The sequence below is a fragment of the Theobroma cacao genome, chromosome 3, assembly GCF_000208745.1.
Source record: "Theobroma cacao cultivar B97-61/B2 chromosome 3, Criollo_cocoa_genome_V2, whole genome shotgun sequence".
Taxonomy (NCBI): domain Eukaryota; kingdom Viridiplantae; phylum Streptophyta; class Magnoliopsida; order Malvales; family Malvaceae; genus Theobroma; species Theobroma cacao.
Window position 1 is genome coordinate 26,677,516 of NC_030852.1, and position 16,679 is coordinate 26,694,194.

General features: G+C 36.2%; 3 protein-coding genes and 1 non-coding gene across 10 annotated transcripts; all 4 read left to right on the forward strand.

The window, feature by feature from the left end:
• On the forward strand, nt 301-4,188 carry LOC18605223. 3 transcript variants are annotated; one of them, XM_018118520.1, is made up of 5 exons: nt 301-578; nt 1,292-2,138; nt 2,227-2,385; nt 3,156-3,410; nt 3,834-4,188. In XM_018118520.1, exons 2-5 carry the CDS (start codon nt 1,296-1,298, stop codon nt 3,969-3,971), a joined length of 1,395 nt encoding a protein of 464 aa, XP_017974009.1. In that variant the 5' UTR covers nt 301-578; nt 1,292-1,295; the 3' UTR covers nt 3,972-4,188. The 3 variants fall into 3 exon arrangements, with proteins under 3 accessions (XP_017974009.1, XP_017974008.1, XP_017974010.1); XM_018118519.1 differs by having other exon boundaries at nt 303-633; XM_018118521.1 differs by lacking the exon at nt 301-578 and adding an exon at nt 713-854.
• Nucleotides 5,167-10,265, forward strand: LOC18605224 (calcium-binding mitochondrial carrier protein SCaMC-1). 5 transcript variants are annotated; one of them, XM_007038115.2, is made up of 5 exons: nt 5,170-5,774; nt 5,888-6,421; nt 8,597-9,382; nt 9,527-9,620; nt 9,796-10,265. In XM_007038115.2, the coding sequence occupies exons 2-5, from the start codon at nt 5,977-5,979 to the stop codon at nt 9,986-9,988; spliced, it is 1,518 nt and encodes a 505-aa protein (XP_007038177.1). In that variant the 5' UTR covers nt 5,170-5,774; nt 5,888-5,976; the 3' UTR covers nt 9,989-10,265. The 5 variants fall into 5 exon arrangements, with proteins under 5 accessions (XP_017973554.1, XP_017973555.1, XP_017973553.1 ...); XM_018118065.1 differs by having other exon boundaries at nt 5,167-6,421; nt 8,597-9,379; XM_018118066.1 differs by having other exon boundaries at nt 5,167-6,421; nt 8,597-9,379; nt 9,530-9,620.
• On the forward strand, nt 13,469-13,550 carry TRNAS-AGA. The gene has a single exon. It is a non-coding gene; the product is annotated as a tRNA-Ser (tRNA).
• Nucleotides 14,151-15,258, forward strand: LOC18605225. Its single transcript, XM_007038117.2, has 2 exons — nt 14,151-14,419; nt 14,508-15,258. The coding sequence occupies exons 1-2, from the start codon at nt 14,402-14,404 to the stop codon at nt 14,991-14,993; spliced, it is 504 nt and encodes a 167-aa protein (XP_007038179.2). The 5' UTR covers nt 14,151-14,401; the 3' UTR covers nt 14,994-15,258.

Consider the following 16,679-nt stretch of genomic DNA (forward strand, 5'->3'; position numbering starts at 1 on the left):
GAAACGACACATGGAACAAGCCTAACATATGACTTGGAGACTTGTCTTCTTCTGCTTTAATGCTTTTGATGGAACTTTTCTTTTTATTTTCAGTTTTTGGCCCACCTGATGGAACTAGTGTTTTCTTTTTTCGATAAGTTCAACCTTGTTAATGTTGATGTTATCACCAGCAAAAGAAATGATTTTTCCTGGCATCTTTTGATTGGAAATAGCCTACACAAGCAGCAGTTACTCTCCATGGAAATTGAAGTTTTGTTGGCTAATGAATGTTCACGTCATATCAGTGTGAAAAATTAGCGTCATGGCTTATGTTTCTGCATCTTAGATTTATCTTCTTTTATAGACAAAATTCCCATATTCAAACAAGTTTTCGGCTACTGTCATGAACAGGTAGTACGTAAGCAATGCTGTCATCAGAAGGCACGTGGCGAAGACCCGTGCACTCCCTTGACTTTGAATCCTATTGATATAATCTCAACTACAAAAGCATGGGCAATTGTCCAGCCTGAACTTCGAGCGTTCAGACGAGTGGTGCACGCAGACGCAGCGGTGGTTGAAGTTATCTCAGAAACGTTCGGGTACGGTGCTTTACGAGTTTTCCGAAGATAGCAGCTTTAAGTTTCTTCTTCATTGGTAATCCCATCCGAATTTCAGCGTTCTTTTTCTTTGAGTTTTCTTTTCATTGGATTGCTCTGACGATGGAATTGATAATTTCCCGTGTGTGTAATTCCTCCCCAGATTGCACGCAGTTGTAGTTCGCTGAAATCCAATTGGAAATCCTCAGTGTTGTGTTTGTTTTATACCCATGCACCATGCTGGATCCATTTCAGAAAACATATATCTCTCTTGCATGGGTGATGATTACTTTGAATATATATTAAAGCATAGTGATTCTTATTGCTTTCAAAATTATACTTGAAAACTATAGAAGCAAATTGGCTTAAAGTGACTAATTAAAAAGGATCCTTTTCAATTTTAAGAATATTGGTTGCTTCCATAGAACTGTTCTGAAGAATCATAGTGGAAAGAAATCACAATTCACTAATGATTTTGTTGTTTTAACAGTCGTACGTCAGAGTTACATCATATAAGTATTTGTACTGGTTCCAAGTGAAGCATCTATTTGAGTTGCCTATACGAAATCTTTGTAGTATTTTGCAGATATTTTATAACATCCCATACAACTAACTGTTTTCTTATTTTATTACTTTTGGGATTTTTGATTCGATTGAAATAAATAGTCAGCTTAGAAGAGATCATATAGTCTGACTCAAGATGTTCAAATTGACAGGAAAATGATAATTTATAATCGAGGACAGTTACTTTTGGTTGGAATTTTGTTGACGCTAAGTTTGCAAGCAATTTGGGGAAAGGAAAATAAGATAAAAACCGCTGTTTTTCTATCACCTAAGTTTGAGCTCGGACCAGGATCAGTGGAAAATAGATACTATTACGATGTGGACTTTCCAAAAGGTCATATTGCCTTGAAAAGTTTCAATGGAGAAGTGATTGATGAGGCAGGCAATCCTGTTCCTCTCCATGAGACTTATCTCCATCACTGGGTTGTTGCAAGATACTATGCACGTAAAGGTGTGGACGTATCAAAGTTTAACGAAAGTAAAAAGCTTCACAGGTCAGATTATATTTCTGGGAGAAATAGTGGGATTTGTCAGGGTGGAGTTCTTGGTCAGTATTTTGGCCTTGGGTCTGAGACACGAAGAACTGCAACTCATGTTCCTGATCCATATGGAATAGAAGTCGGTAATCCTTCTGAGATTCCTTCGGGTTTTGAGGAGATATGGCTGCTTAATATTCATGCAATTGATACAAGGGGGGTGGAAGATAGGTTGGGATGTACCGAATGCAGGTGTGATTTGTATAATGTAACAGAGGATGAATATGGAAGACCCTTGAGGCCAGACTACAAAGGGGGTTTGTCGTGTTGCTATGATCGCACACAATGCAGGTTGAAACAAGGGTTTGAGGGCGTCAGAAGAACGCTTTACCTTAGATACACTGTGAAGTGGGTCGATATTGATAGCTCTATTGTGCCTGTTAAAATCTATATATTTGACATTACTGATAGTTGGAAAAGGTCTGGTAATTCAACAGGGATTAATGCAGAGCACCATTGCAAGGTAGATGAACTGTTTATGTGCTGCAACAATCTTTTTGTCATTCAAATTCTTTCTGAAATATCAAGTCATTGGAATACCTTTGATGCAGGTGGAATATGATGTTGAATCTTGCAGTACCACTGGATTGGCTGATGATGGGTGCGTTGACACCAAAAGAATAAGCCTTGACATGCCATTTGGTGGTTATGTCATATATGGTGTTGCACACCAACATTCAGGGGGCTCTGGTTCTGCTCTCTACAGAGAGGTATTAAAATGGCTTGTTTCTACTTTACACTTTTGTGTAACTTTTTCCACTTTTTTTTGGGTCTCCATCAAAGTTGCATTTTCTTTTTAAGTATATATATTGAAGCTTTATTAGTTTCTATAGTTCTATATATATTTATCAGGAATTGTCATTTGAACAGACTTATGCTTTAGCTTCCTTTCCTCAGTTACTCTTGGCTTCCATAGATGTATTGTTACATAGATGAAGTAGATTTGCATTTGCAACGCCATTTTTTATACTTATCCCTTTAATTAGAATTGTCTTCTAAATGCTTGATGCAGTTTTCATCCTAGTTTTACATAATGATGATGTATCTTCCCAATTTTTATTTTTTATTTTTATCATGGAGGGACGACGTAATAGAGAGTGGTCAGTGTGCAATTTCCAGTGGGCCTGCCCATGTTAACCTTATAACTCTAGCTGCAACTATGGATCCTAGTATTCAGAAACTAGGCTTGTTTTAGGATTGATATAGCTACTTGACCTCTGGTCCTCAAAGGTGCTCTTATTCCCTGAGGAACAGAGGCTCATTTATGTTCAATAACTACTTGTTTGCAATTCTATGTTATCCAGAATACCGCAGTTACTCCGGCTTGTTAGACCCCCTTCCCATATATGTTATAGGAATGTTGACAACTGCTAATTCTAAAGAAATTTAAATGTGTTATGTGATCATTTAGTGAACTCCAGTAATGTGATTTCTTGTTCTGATGACGATCTGTTTGCCTGTTTGCATATGGTGAATTTAGAATGGCCAACTTTTGTGTTCCTCAATACCGACTTATGGGGAGGGGGAGGAAGCAGGAAATGAAGCTGGTTACATTGTAGGAATGTCCACCTGCTATCCTCAACCAGGAACTGTCAAGATATCCAAGGGGGAGACTCTGATTCTGGAATCTAATTACAGTAGTATCAGACATCATACCGGAGTCATGGGCCTTTTTTACATTTTGGTTGCAGATGCATTGCCCAAGCCAATGCGTACCTTACGCGCTGTTGTTCAAGTAAGTTTCAATTTCTCAAATGGATGAAGAAAATTCATCAGTTTAACTAGATGTATGTTCTTAAGCATAGTCATTAACTGTAGGAGATAAAAGAAATTTCTGCTAGTATTGAGAGACATGATCAGAGCGTTTAAGATCATTAGTTACACGAAGCAAATATTTGATAGGTGCTGGTTAAATGATATTCATGGTTAAATATGCAGTCTAGTTGATATGGATCAAAATTTTCGTTTTTGAAGTAGAAATTTATATTTCTTCAACAAGTGTTTAGGCAACATTACATCAATAGCGATGAAAGCTTCTTTTTAGTAAAAGGCAAAAGAATAGTTTGCTCTATACTCACTGCATGCCTTGGTTGCAATGATGCTTTTTGATCATAGACAACTTAGATTAAATCTCTGATATTTTTATGATCTCATGCAGACACAGGACAGTATCATACTGTTAACTATCCTCTGGGCTGCGGTAGCACTGATGGGTGTGGTAACAGTTGTTGCTGTTGCCATTCGTTATCGGCTTAAACATGAGAGAGAAGATGGCTACGAAGCAATTATGATGTGAATATATATATATATATATATGTTGTTATGAGCTGTAGTGTGTATTGCATTTAAAATTTCCTGGAATTTTGTAGTCAAATTAGTGATATATAGGCATGAATAATGCAACTCTTTATAATAGTTTGAACATTTTAATACCAGTCTTTGTCTCCATATTTTATGAACTTCTTTTATTATTATGAACCTCCATATATGGAAGCCATTTGTAGCCTTTAGAACAGGGTAAGGTGTTTTAGTGGTCCAAATAGGATTTGGCAATTGCTCAGACTCTTTGCAGTTCTGCTTCTGCATATGCAAATCCTGCAAATATAGGCAGGACAAGTGGAATGAGGGTGGCAATGCGCCCTTTGCTGCCACGGATATCTCTGGAAAATTTTATTCACATCTATTCTTAAGCATATACATGGCAGTTGGCACCTTATAATGGTTAAAAAAAAATTCACAAAAGGTTATGCTATTGTGCAGAAAAACTTTTAATCCATTGCAACTAGCCCATATCATTTCCTAAAGGCACTTTTGGACAAAAAATATATATATATATATAATACTTCAAAAATTATTTAAATTATTTAAAAAAGTTAAATAAATTATTAATTTCTTTTCACAAATTAAAATTTTTTATATTTTTATTTTAAAATAAATAAAATTTTATAATTAATAATTAATTAATTATCATTTGTCTAATTTGTTATTTTATATTTCATTATATTAATATAATATGTTAACATGTTATAACAAATAAAAATATGAAATACAAGTGTCAATACACATATAATATTTTTTACTCCTCATGTCAGCGTTATATTAGATATAAAAATAATAAAATTTATTTTAATTAATAATAATAATTAATTATTAATTATAAATATTTATTTAATTTAAAATAAAAATATATAAATTTGATCAAACACATAAAAAAATAAAAATTTATTTAAAAATTTTTAAATAATTGAAGAATTTTTTACAAATATTATATATACAAAAATAAATTAAAAATATATTTAAAAATCTTAGTTGAGATTTACTCAAGACTTGGATAAAAAAGAAGAAAAGTAAAGAATAGCGAAATTTCCAAACAAGGCAGAAGAAAAAAAGTAGGCACAACCCTTCACCAGCCAAATTTAAGGAGAGAAAAAGAGAAGAAAAAAAAAAGCATTTCGTAATTAATCAATTTAAAATTAAAAAAAAAAAAGATGAGATAAAATATCTTTCTTTCTTTCCTCAAGTAGCCTCTTCTTCCTTGAATCACCGTAGACAGAGGAAGGGAGCAAGGTTAAAAGAAAAAACCAAAAGGAACCCAGAAATTTAATCTCTGTTTTTCTGACTATTGACTTGGCTCAAAGCCCACAAAAAGGAACTCGGAAGATCTAGAGCTTTGGGGCCAAGACGTGTTATCTCAGTCTCTGGAACCACACCCTTCTTCTACCTTCAATAATCTTGCACGTGTATTTTTCCAATTTGTAATCACTTTAACAATCGATCTCTTCCTCTCTCCTTACCTTCCTTTTTTCACCCGTATGTTCTTGGTTGGAACCGCTGGTTTTGTTTTTCCTTCTTTCAATCTGCTATTAATATTGCTTCTACGATGGATTGATACCGGAAGGGAAAAGGAAAACCCATTAATAAACCTTTGATTGAATGTCATTTATTTGATGTAATAAGCCTGTTCCTTTGGAATTTTGACTCCCTTTTTCCTTCTTTTTGACCTTCCCCTCTCTAAGCAAAGAAAAGTCTGCATCTTTTGTCCTCTTTTTCTCGCTAGTTCGAGTCAAATTTTTGGATCCTCCTCCTATTTGATTATTGGGTATATTACTCTCCCTCAAAAACAGAAGAAAACAAGGGGCCCTTTTTATGTTATTTATTTATTCCCCATCTTATAAAACAGATCTCTTTCTTTCCAAATCTCCATGCTTGCAGAAAAGAAGAGCAACCCCAAGACACAGCATTCGCGGAAAAATTGGTGAAATTTGCCGAGGTAGTTAGAAACGTTGTCGTTTTATCTTGTCATGTCTGGGGCAGCAGGGCCTGTGGAGCATGTAGGCTTGCCTAAAATGGAGGCAAAATCCAAACCCGGATGCTGCAACCCGGTCAAAAAACCTGGACCCGTCTCAATGGATCATGTTCTTTTAGCATTACGTGAGACCAAGGAAGAAAGGGACTTGAGGATTCGGAGTTTGTTCAATTTTTTTGATGCAGCCAATGTGGGATTTTTGGATTATGCCCAGATCGAAAAGGGTCTCTCTGCTTTGCAGATTCCGGCTGAGTATAAGTACGCGAAAGATCTGTTGAAAGTTTGTGATGCAAACAGAGATGGGCGCGTGGATTATCACGAGTTTAAGAGGTATATGGATGATAAGGAGCTTGAACTTTATAGGATTTTCCAAGCTATTGATGTGGAGCACAATGGGTGCATTTTGCCTGAGGAGCTTTGGGATGCGCTTGTTAAGGCTGGTATACTATGCTCTTTACTATTATTTTATAATTGGACTTCTTTGTTTTTTGATTTCTTAGTTTTATTTCTCTTATCTTGATATGTTTGATTCGTTTGGTTGAGGTGGTTGCATTGATTAGGTTGATAGTGAAATCAATAAAAAGTTTGGACAACTTGTGGTTTTTTGCTTATAAATTGAGAAGCTGTATGTTGCTTTCAGTCTTTTTAATGTCCCTTTCAGTGGAAGCACTTGCAATCATTGTGAGATTGGAGAACTTGCTTTCGCATTGCTTGTAATTGGAACCGCTGCTAGGTACATGTAAAAAAAGTAGATAGCATTAACTAGTAATTTATCCCAAGGCATTAGTTTGGATTGCAATATAATTTCTACTTGTATGTTTTTGTTGTTTGCAAGAGAATTTGTGGTGCGGTTTCTTGTTCTGCAACAGTCAGCACACGAACTAATTACACACTAGAACTTTATGTTCTTACTTTGTACAAAATCTTTTACTAATAATTTCTAATTGGCTAACTTTCCTTGGAGACTAATTAAAGTGATTAAATATAGAAAGCTGCTGTGCTCAATGAGGGGTGACTATAGTAGCACATTTTTCAATTTTTGTTGGTGGCAGGTTGAATTCATTCTGTGATATTTTGGTGCTTAAAATCTTTTCCGGGGTGAAACACGTATAATTATTTCCATTATCTAGATATATTTTGAGATTTTGGTGTGGGTTCCTGGATAACAAGCTTGAATGAGACAGTCTTAGGGCCAATGAAATGTTGTTTATCTTAGGTAAAATTTTTGAAATAGTTGATGCTAAATGGATTGCATCATATTTATCAGGTGTGTAGTTTATATCAAAACTTATATATAATGGAAGTATAATTGGATGTCTTCCACTTTCTGTCAGATGTCAGTGTATGTTGACAGTTGTGTCACGTGGCCTTTGGAGTGGCAAATGGCAGTACAGAAATATAAGCCTTGACCTTGACATTGGAGATCGTTATAGAGCTTAACTGAACTGTATTTTAACTGTTAATATAGAGTTGTGGGTATGTAATGTCTTGTTCAAATTTGTAAAGGAATTTGGAAGATGTTATGCTTAGGTGTTAGGAAGCTGCCTCCACCAGTTTGTTTCAGCAAAGCCTTTGTTTGAAATTAACATTGAAGTATGTCAATGGAAAACTATGAGAGGCCATAAAGCTTCATATGCCAGATGAGTTTCCTATTGTGTGGATATGTTAAACTTATCTTATTTCAGTTCTTAAAACAACAGAAGAAGAAAGGACTTTGAATGAATTTTTGAGTCTGGTGTTCTTTTTGTGCTCAAAGATGTGCTCTTTTAGTTACAAACTTTTCTGAAACCAAAGTTTTGGTATGCAGAAATCTGAACTATGGTTTCATTCTATTTTAGAGGAATGCCAGTAAGTATTTTCTTTTCTCTAATATCTATGTTAAATGTGAATCTGTGAGTTTTATGTTTCTTTTATGAATGCATGTGTATTTGTTGAGGTACCTCAATTAGTCCAATGGTTTGGCACCAAAGGTTCTATGTGAGCTTTTTAGGGAACGTTGCCACTACTGAAGGAGAGTGTTTGTCTGGCCTGATATTTGAGACTGTCTTGTTGGTATACTCATGTCATGGGTCAGTTTGTTTGGCTTGATAGTCGAGACAGTTTCTTGTTGATATAAAACTTATGGGTCGGTTTATTTTGCTTGATGCTTGAGACAGTTTCTTGTTGGTATAAAATTTATGGGTCAGTTATTTTGCTTGATGCTTGGGACAGTTTCTTCTGCTTATATATTTATATTTCTGTTGGTTTTTTTACAAAATGAGTAAACATGTCACAGACTTGGACTTGTGCATGTTAATGATGAATCTGGTGCTCCCCTTCATGATCGTTCTTTCATGTCTCTAAACTTTTTGGAATCATAATTTGGGATTTAAAGAGATTGGGAAGCTGTGGATTTCTTCTATGGTACTTGACCTGTGGTGTACTTTGTGGGCTTAAAGGAAGTGCTTCCTTATTGAATTTACACTTATCCAATGAAAATGCAGGATAGTTCCTTGCATCATGATTTTTCTGATTTAGTTCTTTTAAATGCTTCATGTGGAAGGGCTGGTAGTTCCCATGATTGCAAGGAAACAGTTGTTTTCATCTTATAAGCCCTGGCAGTTTGTTTTTTGCAGGGATTGAAATTGATGATGAGGAGCTTGCTCGTTTTGTAGAGCATGTTGACAAGGACAATAATGGGATTATAACTTTTGAAGAATGGAGAGATTTCCTTCTACTCTATCCTCATGAAGCTACTATTGAGAACATCTATCATCATTGGGAAAGGGTTTGCCTTGTAGATATTGGAGAACAGGCTGTTATTCCTGAAGGAATCAGTAAGCATGTTAAGAGAAGCAAATATTTTATTGCAGGAGGAATAGCAGGAGCAGCTTCTCGTACTGCAACTGCTCCTCTTGATCGCCTTAAGGTGGTATTGCAAGTGCAGACTACACGTGCTTGTATTTTGCCAGCTGTAAAGAAGATATGGAAGCAAGATGGTCTCTTGGGGTTTTTTCGAGGTAACGGGTTAAACGTTGTGAAGGTAGCACCTGAAAGTGCAATCAAGTTCTATGCATATGAAATGTTAAAGAATGTAATGGGAGACAGTATGGGGTATAAGAAGGGTGATATAGGTGCCAGTGGGAGACTTATTGCTGGTGGCGTAGCAGGTGCGGTGGCACAATCTGCTATCTATCCAATGGATCTTGTAAAAACTCGGTTGCAGACTTGTGCTTCTGAAGGTGGAAGGGCTCCAAAGCTGGGGAAACTAACTAGGGATATATGGGTTCAGGAGGGACCTCGAGCATTTTATAAAGGTCTTGTGCCATCTCTTCTTGGGATTATCCCGTATGCTGGCATCGACCTTGCTGCCTATGAGACCTTGAAAGATTTTTCAAGGACATATATTCTTCAAGATGGTGGTACTTTCTGTCAGCTTCTTGTGTTTTGGGCTTCTAATTGGTTTTTTTCTTTTTTTTTTGGTTACTTATTTTTCATTAATTTGGGAGTTTCTTCTGGATATCTTATTCAATTTGCTTTCTGATGATTTGTTTTTTTAATTGTAGAAGATCCAGGTCCTCTTGTGCAACTAGGTTGCGGAACAGTTTCAGGAGCTCTAGGAGCAACCTGTGTTTATCCCTTGCAGGTTATTAGAACGAGGTATGATTTTTACTTTCAAAAAAAAAAAAAAAGAATGAGGTATGATTTTGAAGTGTACAAGTCCCTTTTTTCTGATAATATGGGTTCATCCACATCAGGCAATGGTTTTGATATTTGTATCCACATTTTTGTTGTATTTGCTTAGTGCTGACATTTAGTTTTTTTGTTTTCCCAGACTGCAAGCTCAACATGCTACCTCTGCTGCTGCGTATAAGGGAATGTCTGATGTATTTTGGAGAACACTTCAGAATGAAGGTTATAGAGGTTTCTACAAAGGACTCGTTCCTAATCTTCTCAAAGTTGTCCCAGCTGCAAGCATTACATATTTGGTTTATGAGGCTATGAAAAAGAGTCTAGATCTTGACTAGGGAAGTTCTGTAGTCAGGCCCAGTGACCTTAAGTTTATTGCAGAAAGGAAAGTAGAGGTGATGATAAATATAACGATAATAAGATAATTAAACAAGTAGGTGATATGATTTTTGGGTTATATGATAGGTGGTAATTCCCTTCAGAGAATGGGGTGCATAGTTTTGTAGTAAAAAATATTTCTCGGCTTATCTAAACTAAATGTTGAGAATCGGGTTTAAATGGCATAATCATGTCTTACTTCAAGGTGATAGGTATGATACTATTCATTTCTTCTTCTTTGCCTCTCTCTCTCTCTCTCTCTCTCTCTCNAGGTGATAGGTATGATACTATTCATTTCTTCTTCTTTTCTTCTCTCTCTCTCTCTCTCTCTCTCTCTCGTTCAAGATGTGTTTTAAGTCAGATACAAGAGTCTCTCATGGATATTGATTTATTTTATAGGTTAGAAAAAGGATTGATCTGCATTTAATATGCATTGTGTTTATGGTGAAAACTTTCAGTAACCAAGGATTAAATATAATGGTTCTTTGTTAAGAAGGAGCCTTTTTTAATGGGATTGCTGATAAATATAGCTGGTGTTATACCGGTTTTACAGAACTTATCCATTTAACATGAAAATAAGATGATGTTACAGAACATGGTTTCTTGCTGCTTAAAAAAAGGCTTGGCATTGAGAACTTATATGGGCTTCAATTGATTGTGCGAAGTGCCAAAGACAACTTGCCTATGGGTTTTGACTTCCGCATTTGCTTGTTTGTGTAGTAGCATGTACACACAGGAACATCCTTTAAAAAGCTTAACATTTAAGTGTGGCTTGAGTAGAAGAAAGGCAAGGAACAAACGAAATTGCATGTCCTGCTCCTGCCCACATGAATTGATATTATGAGTGAGATTGGAATAATGAAGTTCCTTACTTTTCATGACTTTGGTTGAATTTTTTCTTTTAGGGTGAGAGAAGCTAGAGATTTTGTCCTGCACATTGGGGCAGCAATGGACATATTTGCCAGCACATTTTAAGACATGAAATGAAAGTGCCAAGAATTACCCGCAAGACATGTGGAACATGAACTTGGTTTAGAGACTGAAATAACAACTGGTGAAACTGAGAATGTTGTGTACAATAGCATGTCCATGTGAGACAATTTATTCATACCCTGAAACGAGCCCAAGGTTGCCCTACCGCGCATTTCACAACCCCAATTTAGCGGCTTCCACCTCGCAAACGAGCAGTCGTCAGCTGAAAATCCTTGCCCTGAAGCAACAACTCAGGTGACCCTTTTCGCAGGGTCAAACATTTCAAATTGTTTACTCAGCTAAGAAAGCTGAGTCTGAAAACATCTTTGAACCAAGGGAAACGGAAAGAGCAGAATATAATGGCAAAGGCAACGCTACAAACAACCATTTTGCATACAAACAGTGGAAATCAAACAGCTTGGAACAACTCAATCTGCTAGTATTTGAATTGTTCGGGCGTATTTTTGTGTTATTTTTTTTTTCTTCAAAAGCTCAATTTGATCTGAATTTCTAGTTCAGACGCAAGAGTGAAGAAGAAACATAAGAAAAGTAAAATTCCGGAAGAAAGGCATGGCCTTCCCTTTGCCTCTATGACTTGCCGTTGGCCCCTTCGTATCCTCTAGGAGGAAGAAGAGGGCAATATTATCCAAGACATGCAATAGTGCTCAACAGTTGTCTTTTTCTTCTTCCTTCTTCTCCACATTTTTGGGCTGAAAAGCTCAGAGCTCAGATAGAAGAAATAAGAACAGATTGCATTGTCTTTTTCTTGCAGCACCCCCTGCTTATAAAGACCCTGGAGCCTGTTAGACAGGTGTCAAAAGCTCAGTCTTTGAGGTTTTGTTTCTTCTTTTTAAAGAATAAGAGATGGAAGAAAACAGAAAACAGATCAGCCAAGAGTGTCAAATTTGCAATGGTCCCGTCGTATTATTCTCTCATTGGGTCATCTTATCCTCCACTAAGAATAAATTATTATTCTTTTACTTTACCCAAATCATCATGGTAGGTACTAATATTATTACTTACATACATACTCATGGATTTTATTTATTAATGTCCCTAGTCTTTTCATCACCATCTATCTCATCTCATCTCATTACAACCGTCCATCAAACTAAGATTTACATGGATTGATAATTAACAAGTTAAACAACATGATAGGAGCCTAGTCATGCCATGTGGAGAAAAGATAGAACCGATAAATGGAGGGGAAAAGGTCACATAGCAGGTAGAGGGTTCCCTCTCCAAAGAAGGGAATGAAACCATAAACAAATGGAAAGGTCGTTAAAGCAGTCATGGCAAGAAAGGAAAGAAAATATTATCCTAGTCTAACATGGAAGGAGATATGCCCTTTCTCTTTTCAAATGTAAAGGTACAAACGCTTTGCACCGTCCACTTATTAGTTTTCTTACCCCATTTGAAAATGGGGTGTGAGAATCTATGCGTCGATTGGCACTAATCCAGTTTAGTGGGAGATATTAGGTGGCTATATGTGGAAAGAAGTGTACGTAAACCAAACAAAGAATAGAAACAACTTTATATCTTCTAATTAGAAACTCTAATTCATTAAATTAAGTTAATTAATTGGTCCCTTGGGAATAATAATTGAAGTCTGAAGAGCTTGGATATATTCTCATCTCTTTTCTTCAAAGTTGGGACAGGTGGTGTGGAACGCTTGACTTGTGAACAAAATTAATTAGCTTTTGGAACAGAGGTAAGGACGTCTAATTAGGAGTTTAATTCATCCATTTTCCTGAGAGCTATTTGTTTTACTGGCCATGGTTAATCACATATATAATTAGATCAAGTTTATTGATTTGGATTTTAGAACAGTGACGACCCCCCATTACAATAACGCTCACATGGTCAACAATTAAGTATTTGTTTCATAACTTACAGAGAAAAAGGTTGATAAAAAATTTATGAAAAGTGTTCTTATAATAATAATTGAAAAATAATAAAATTAAAATTTAATAATTATTGAAATCAAAACCTATAGTATACTCAGTCGAAAGATCTGTAAGATGTAAATAATTAGAAGATGTTCAAGTTTGTTTATGTCCAGAAGTTAGAAGTAAAACTTAGGTTAGTCATTGGACGAGGCAATTGATGGACGAAGATCCTCGACCTTCACTGACTTGCTTTCTAAATTGTACTATGAAATTATAAACATATAGATGTAGTCATGTCATGATCGATTATATATTAAGATTGATGATCGACTACTGTGGTGAATATTGATGATAAAGGAAGTAGATGAATGGTTGAAAAAGGGAAGACTAAAACAAAATAGACATGCAAACGTAGCAGTCAAGTGGCGATCGCCATCAAGGTGGGTTTGGCCAGACACGACCAACGTTACTTCTTTGTCACACGTGTTTCCCAGGCTTGCGGAAGAGGTACGTATTATGGCGAATTATAATGTTAATAGTGATTTAATTATCTAACCACGGACGTCACTCTCAAATCAGGTGGCCGTGCCGGAGTGGTTATCGGGCATGACTAGAAATCATGTGGGCTCAGCCCGCGACGGTTCGAATCCTGCCGGTCACGGCTTTTGTTGTCCCAGCTCAAATTTCTTCACGAACCCCAGCCCTTTACTTGGTTTTAATAAATAAACCAAGTCCCGAGCACATCACTGAAGGTCCTGTTCCTGTAATAACACTTAACAATCTCCGGGACGTAACAGAAGTTCTATGTCGTGATACGTGGCTGGTGATTGCAAACGGCCTAGTCAGAGTCGAGTATGTCGCGTCCGACGATGATCCATTCCATGGATAGGTGAAGCTTTTGCTTACAAACCTCGTAGTGAAGTAAGTCGGTTGGACTTGACCCCAAGCACTATAGATCACGTAACAACCTTTGTCCCCTTTTTTTGGGTTCTTTTTCTAGCTTTTTCAATTTCTCCTCTCCACCCCAACCCTAACACGATTGAAGTGAAATTCTGGATGCGATCGTAATGACAAGGACCAAGGAAAACATCTTGAGAGATGAAGCGGGCAAAATGGGGACTAGATAGCCAACGAGCTTTATTTGGGTCAGGGCATGGACGATTAGGCCTTGTATCTTACTGGCCCCAAGGAAAAACCAAATGCAAACAGATGAAAAAAAAGAGCAAAAACAGAAAACTGTAGTTGAATGACGTGCCGCTTCGGGAGGCTTCTACCCTGGAGGTGTACACTTAAAAATCTAGAGAGGTGTCACTTCAGTTCTGTGCTCTGTTACGTGGCTCCAGAATCCTCTCCACCTCTCTGCATCCTGGTGACATTTAGTATAAATCCCCAGGATTCCTAACAAATCTCCCACCACCAAGCAATCATCAGCACAAAAAACGTTTCTTCAGTAGTTACTAGCACAATACAATCGAGCAAAAAGCTTAGTATCTGTCACTTCTGTAACAAATCATGGCATTTAGATCGGCTGTAAGTGATTGTTTAAAGATCAATTTTTTCATGTTTTCATTTTTTATTTTCGTCTTGGTTTTCATTAAAATTCGCTCCATGATTGCAGGGTTGTTGGAAGCAGTTAGCAAATCGCTTAGGAGGAGATGCAACATATGCAACCTCAACCGCACCAAAGATGAAGTCATACGCACCAACGGCCGATTTTGGTTACGGTCAAGATGTGAAGCCACAAAAGCAAGTGAGGGGTGACTTCGTTCCTGTCTACGTAGCAATCGGCATGATAGCGCTGTCAGTGACCCTGGGGCTTAAGACGGCACTGCATCAGCTGAAGAACTCGCCACAAGTGCGGGTGAACAAGAAGAGAAGGGAGACTCTGCCGGAGGTGGAGGAGCCTGATCGCGTGCTCGACGAAGCTGATAAGTTCCTCAAGCAGTCGTTTTTCAGGAAAGTTACCCATTTTCAGGAAAATGATTCTGCCTATGCCTTTCATGACTCCACACGCCGTGATATCTTCACTCACGGGCCTACGCCTCGGGCTGAAACTCTGAAATCAGTTGGTGTTGATCCCAAATTTCGTGTTCTAGAGGGTTAATTACCGTACAATACAAAACAATTTTCTTTTTTTTTTTAATTTTTTTTCCTGCCTGTTTCGATGAGGGAAGGGGAAATTTCTAGATTCTCTCCTTGTGGCTCATGACCTGATGTAACTGTATAATGGTTTGGGTAGTGTTGTTTTGTGTTGTAAGATAAGCCGTCGCTTCACTTACTTGGAGGCTGATGTCTTGAAGTCAGTTTCAAGTTTTATAGGATAAGGATGGACTATTGATAATGAAGATGTGTTATATGTCTTGTCATTACCTGTTCAGGAGCAATCTTCCGAATCCCCACTCTCCATGAAGAATCAACAGCAAATTAACGAGCCAGAATTACACACATTTAGAAAAAAAAAAAACAATTACCAAAAAAAAGCCATAAAATTTTTCCTAAATATAACTGATATTTAGGTAAGTATGGATTAATCAATTGTAGTTGTGGTCTGATTGTCGAGTGGTTACCCGTCTTTAGAAAAGAAAAAGGGCTAGTATCCTACAAGTGGTGAATATCTACCTTGTCTTTTATAGATATATTCTTTTTGAAAAGTAATCTTTTATAGAATATATATCACAACAACTGGGTAAATAACTGGGTGTGAGTGTCTACTTCTATTTTGTTACCATATTGAATATGATAGAAATATATGGATACATGAAAGAAGTTGCTGATAAATGATAGATGGGCAAGCTCCATAAGTAGTATTAGTAGTGTTTAAGCTAATTTAGGATAAGGATAGCCTTGTTACGTTTTAGCTTAAGGATTTTCCCAGTCAAAATATAATGATTCTTAGATAGGGATGTAGGGATGTAAACGGGTAAAATATTCATTTTTTAGGTATTTTATTTGAAATTCTTAAAAAAGTATTTAAATTTTATTAAAATCTAAATAAAATAAAAAAATATTATTTCAAATCAAATTTTAATAATATAACATTATCCGTTAATTATTTGAATCTATTAAATATCTAATTAAATAATTTAAATAATTAAAAATTGTAAAAGGTTTAATTTTATTTCTATTAATTTATAAAAATAATTAATTAAGATGGCAAAAGTTGTAAAAAGATAAAAATTTGAATCTTATAAATTATAAATTTTTGAAATATTATATATAAAATTAGATATTCACGATTACCCATGTAATAATAATAATAATAGCAACGGGGCTTATTTTATTAGGCTTTGGTTGAATACAACAACCCATTTGGTTGAAATTTCAAAAAATATCTTCTATCGTACCCATATAATAATAACAACTCATTTACATTCTAGACTTTGATTTAAAACAACAAGCTATTTACATCTCTAGGAACTAATTGAAAAGAGCAATCCATTTACATTCCTAGGTCCTTGATGAAAATTCAGAAAATATTAGGACGTTTTAACCCATTTACATCTCTAAGAAACCTATGACGAACATGGATAGAAGAGCCTCTTTTCAATAAAGAATACTTTCCTTTTTCTTTTGCTTCTACATCGTTTGGCAATTCGGGATTGGGTTGGCTGAAAATAGCAACTTATTTACATCTCTAGGTGCTGGCTTTACATTCCTAAGTCCTGACTAAATATTCAAAAAATATGTTGGGCGTTTCTGATATTTCTCAGTATATCAAAATAGAAACCTATAATAAACAACAGTCTATAGGGTTGTCCACGACGACGCTCAAGGAAGTAAGTAGACAAAT

What these genes read in the sequence shown, in the direction of transcription:
- LOC18605223 (XM_018118520.1), top strand. Translation starts at nt 1,296, where the DNA reads ATGATAATTTATAATCGAGGACAGTTACTTTTGGTTGGAATTTTGTTG. An exon ending in GTTCTGCTCTCTACAGAGAG is followed by an intron (nt 2,386 to 3,155) that starts GTATTAAAATGG and finishes TGGTGAATTTAG; the next exon opens with AATGGCCAACTTTTGTGTTC. An exon ending in CCTTACGCGCTGTTGTTCAA is followed by an intron (nt 3,411 to 3,833) that starts GTAAGTTTCAAT and finishes GATCTCATGCAG; the next exon opens with ACACAGGACAGTATCATACT.
- LOC18605224 (XM_018118063.1), top strand. Translation starts at nt 5,977, where the DNA reads ATGTCTGGGGCAGCAGGGCCTGTGGAGCATGTAGGCTTGCCTAAAATG. An exon ending in GGATGCGCTTGTTAAGGCTG is followed by an intron (nt 6,422 to 8,596) that starts GTATACTATGCT and finishes TGTTTTTTGCAG; the next exon opens with GGATTGAAATTGATGATGAG. An exon ending in TTGCAGGTTATTAGAACGAG is followed by an intron (nt 9,621 to 9,795) that starts GTATGATTTTTA and finishes TTGTTTTCCCAG; the next exon opens with ACTGCAAGCTCAACATGCTA.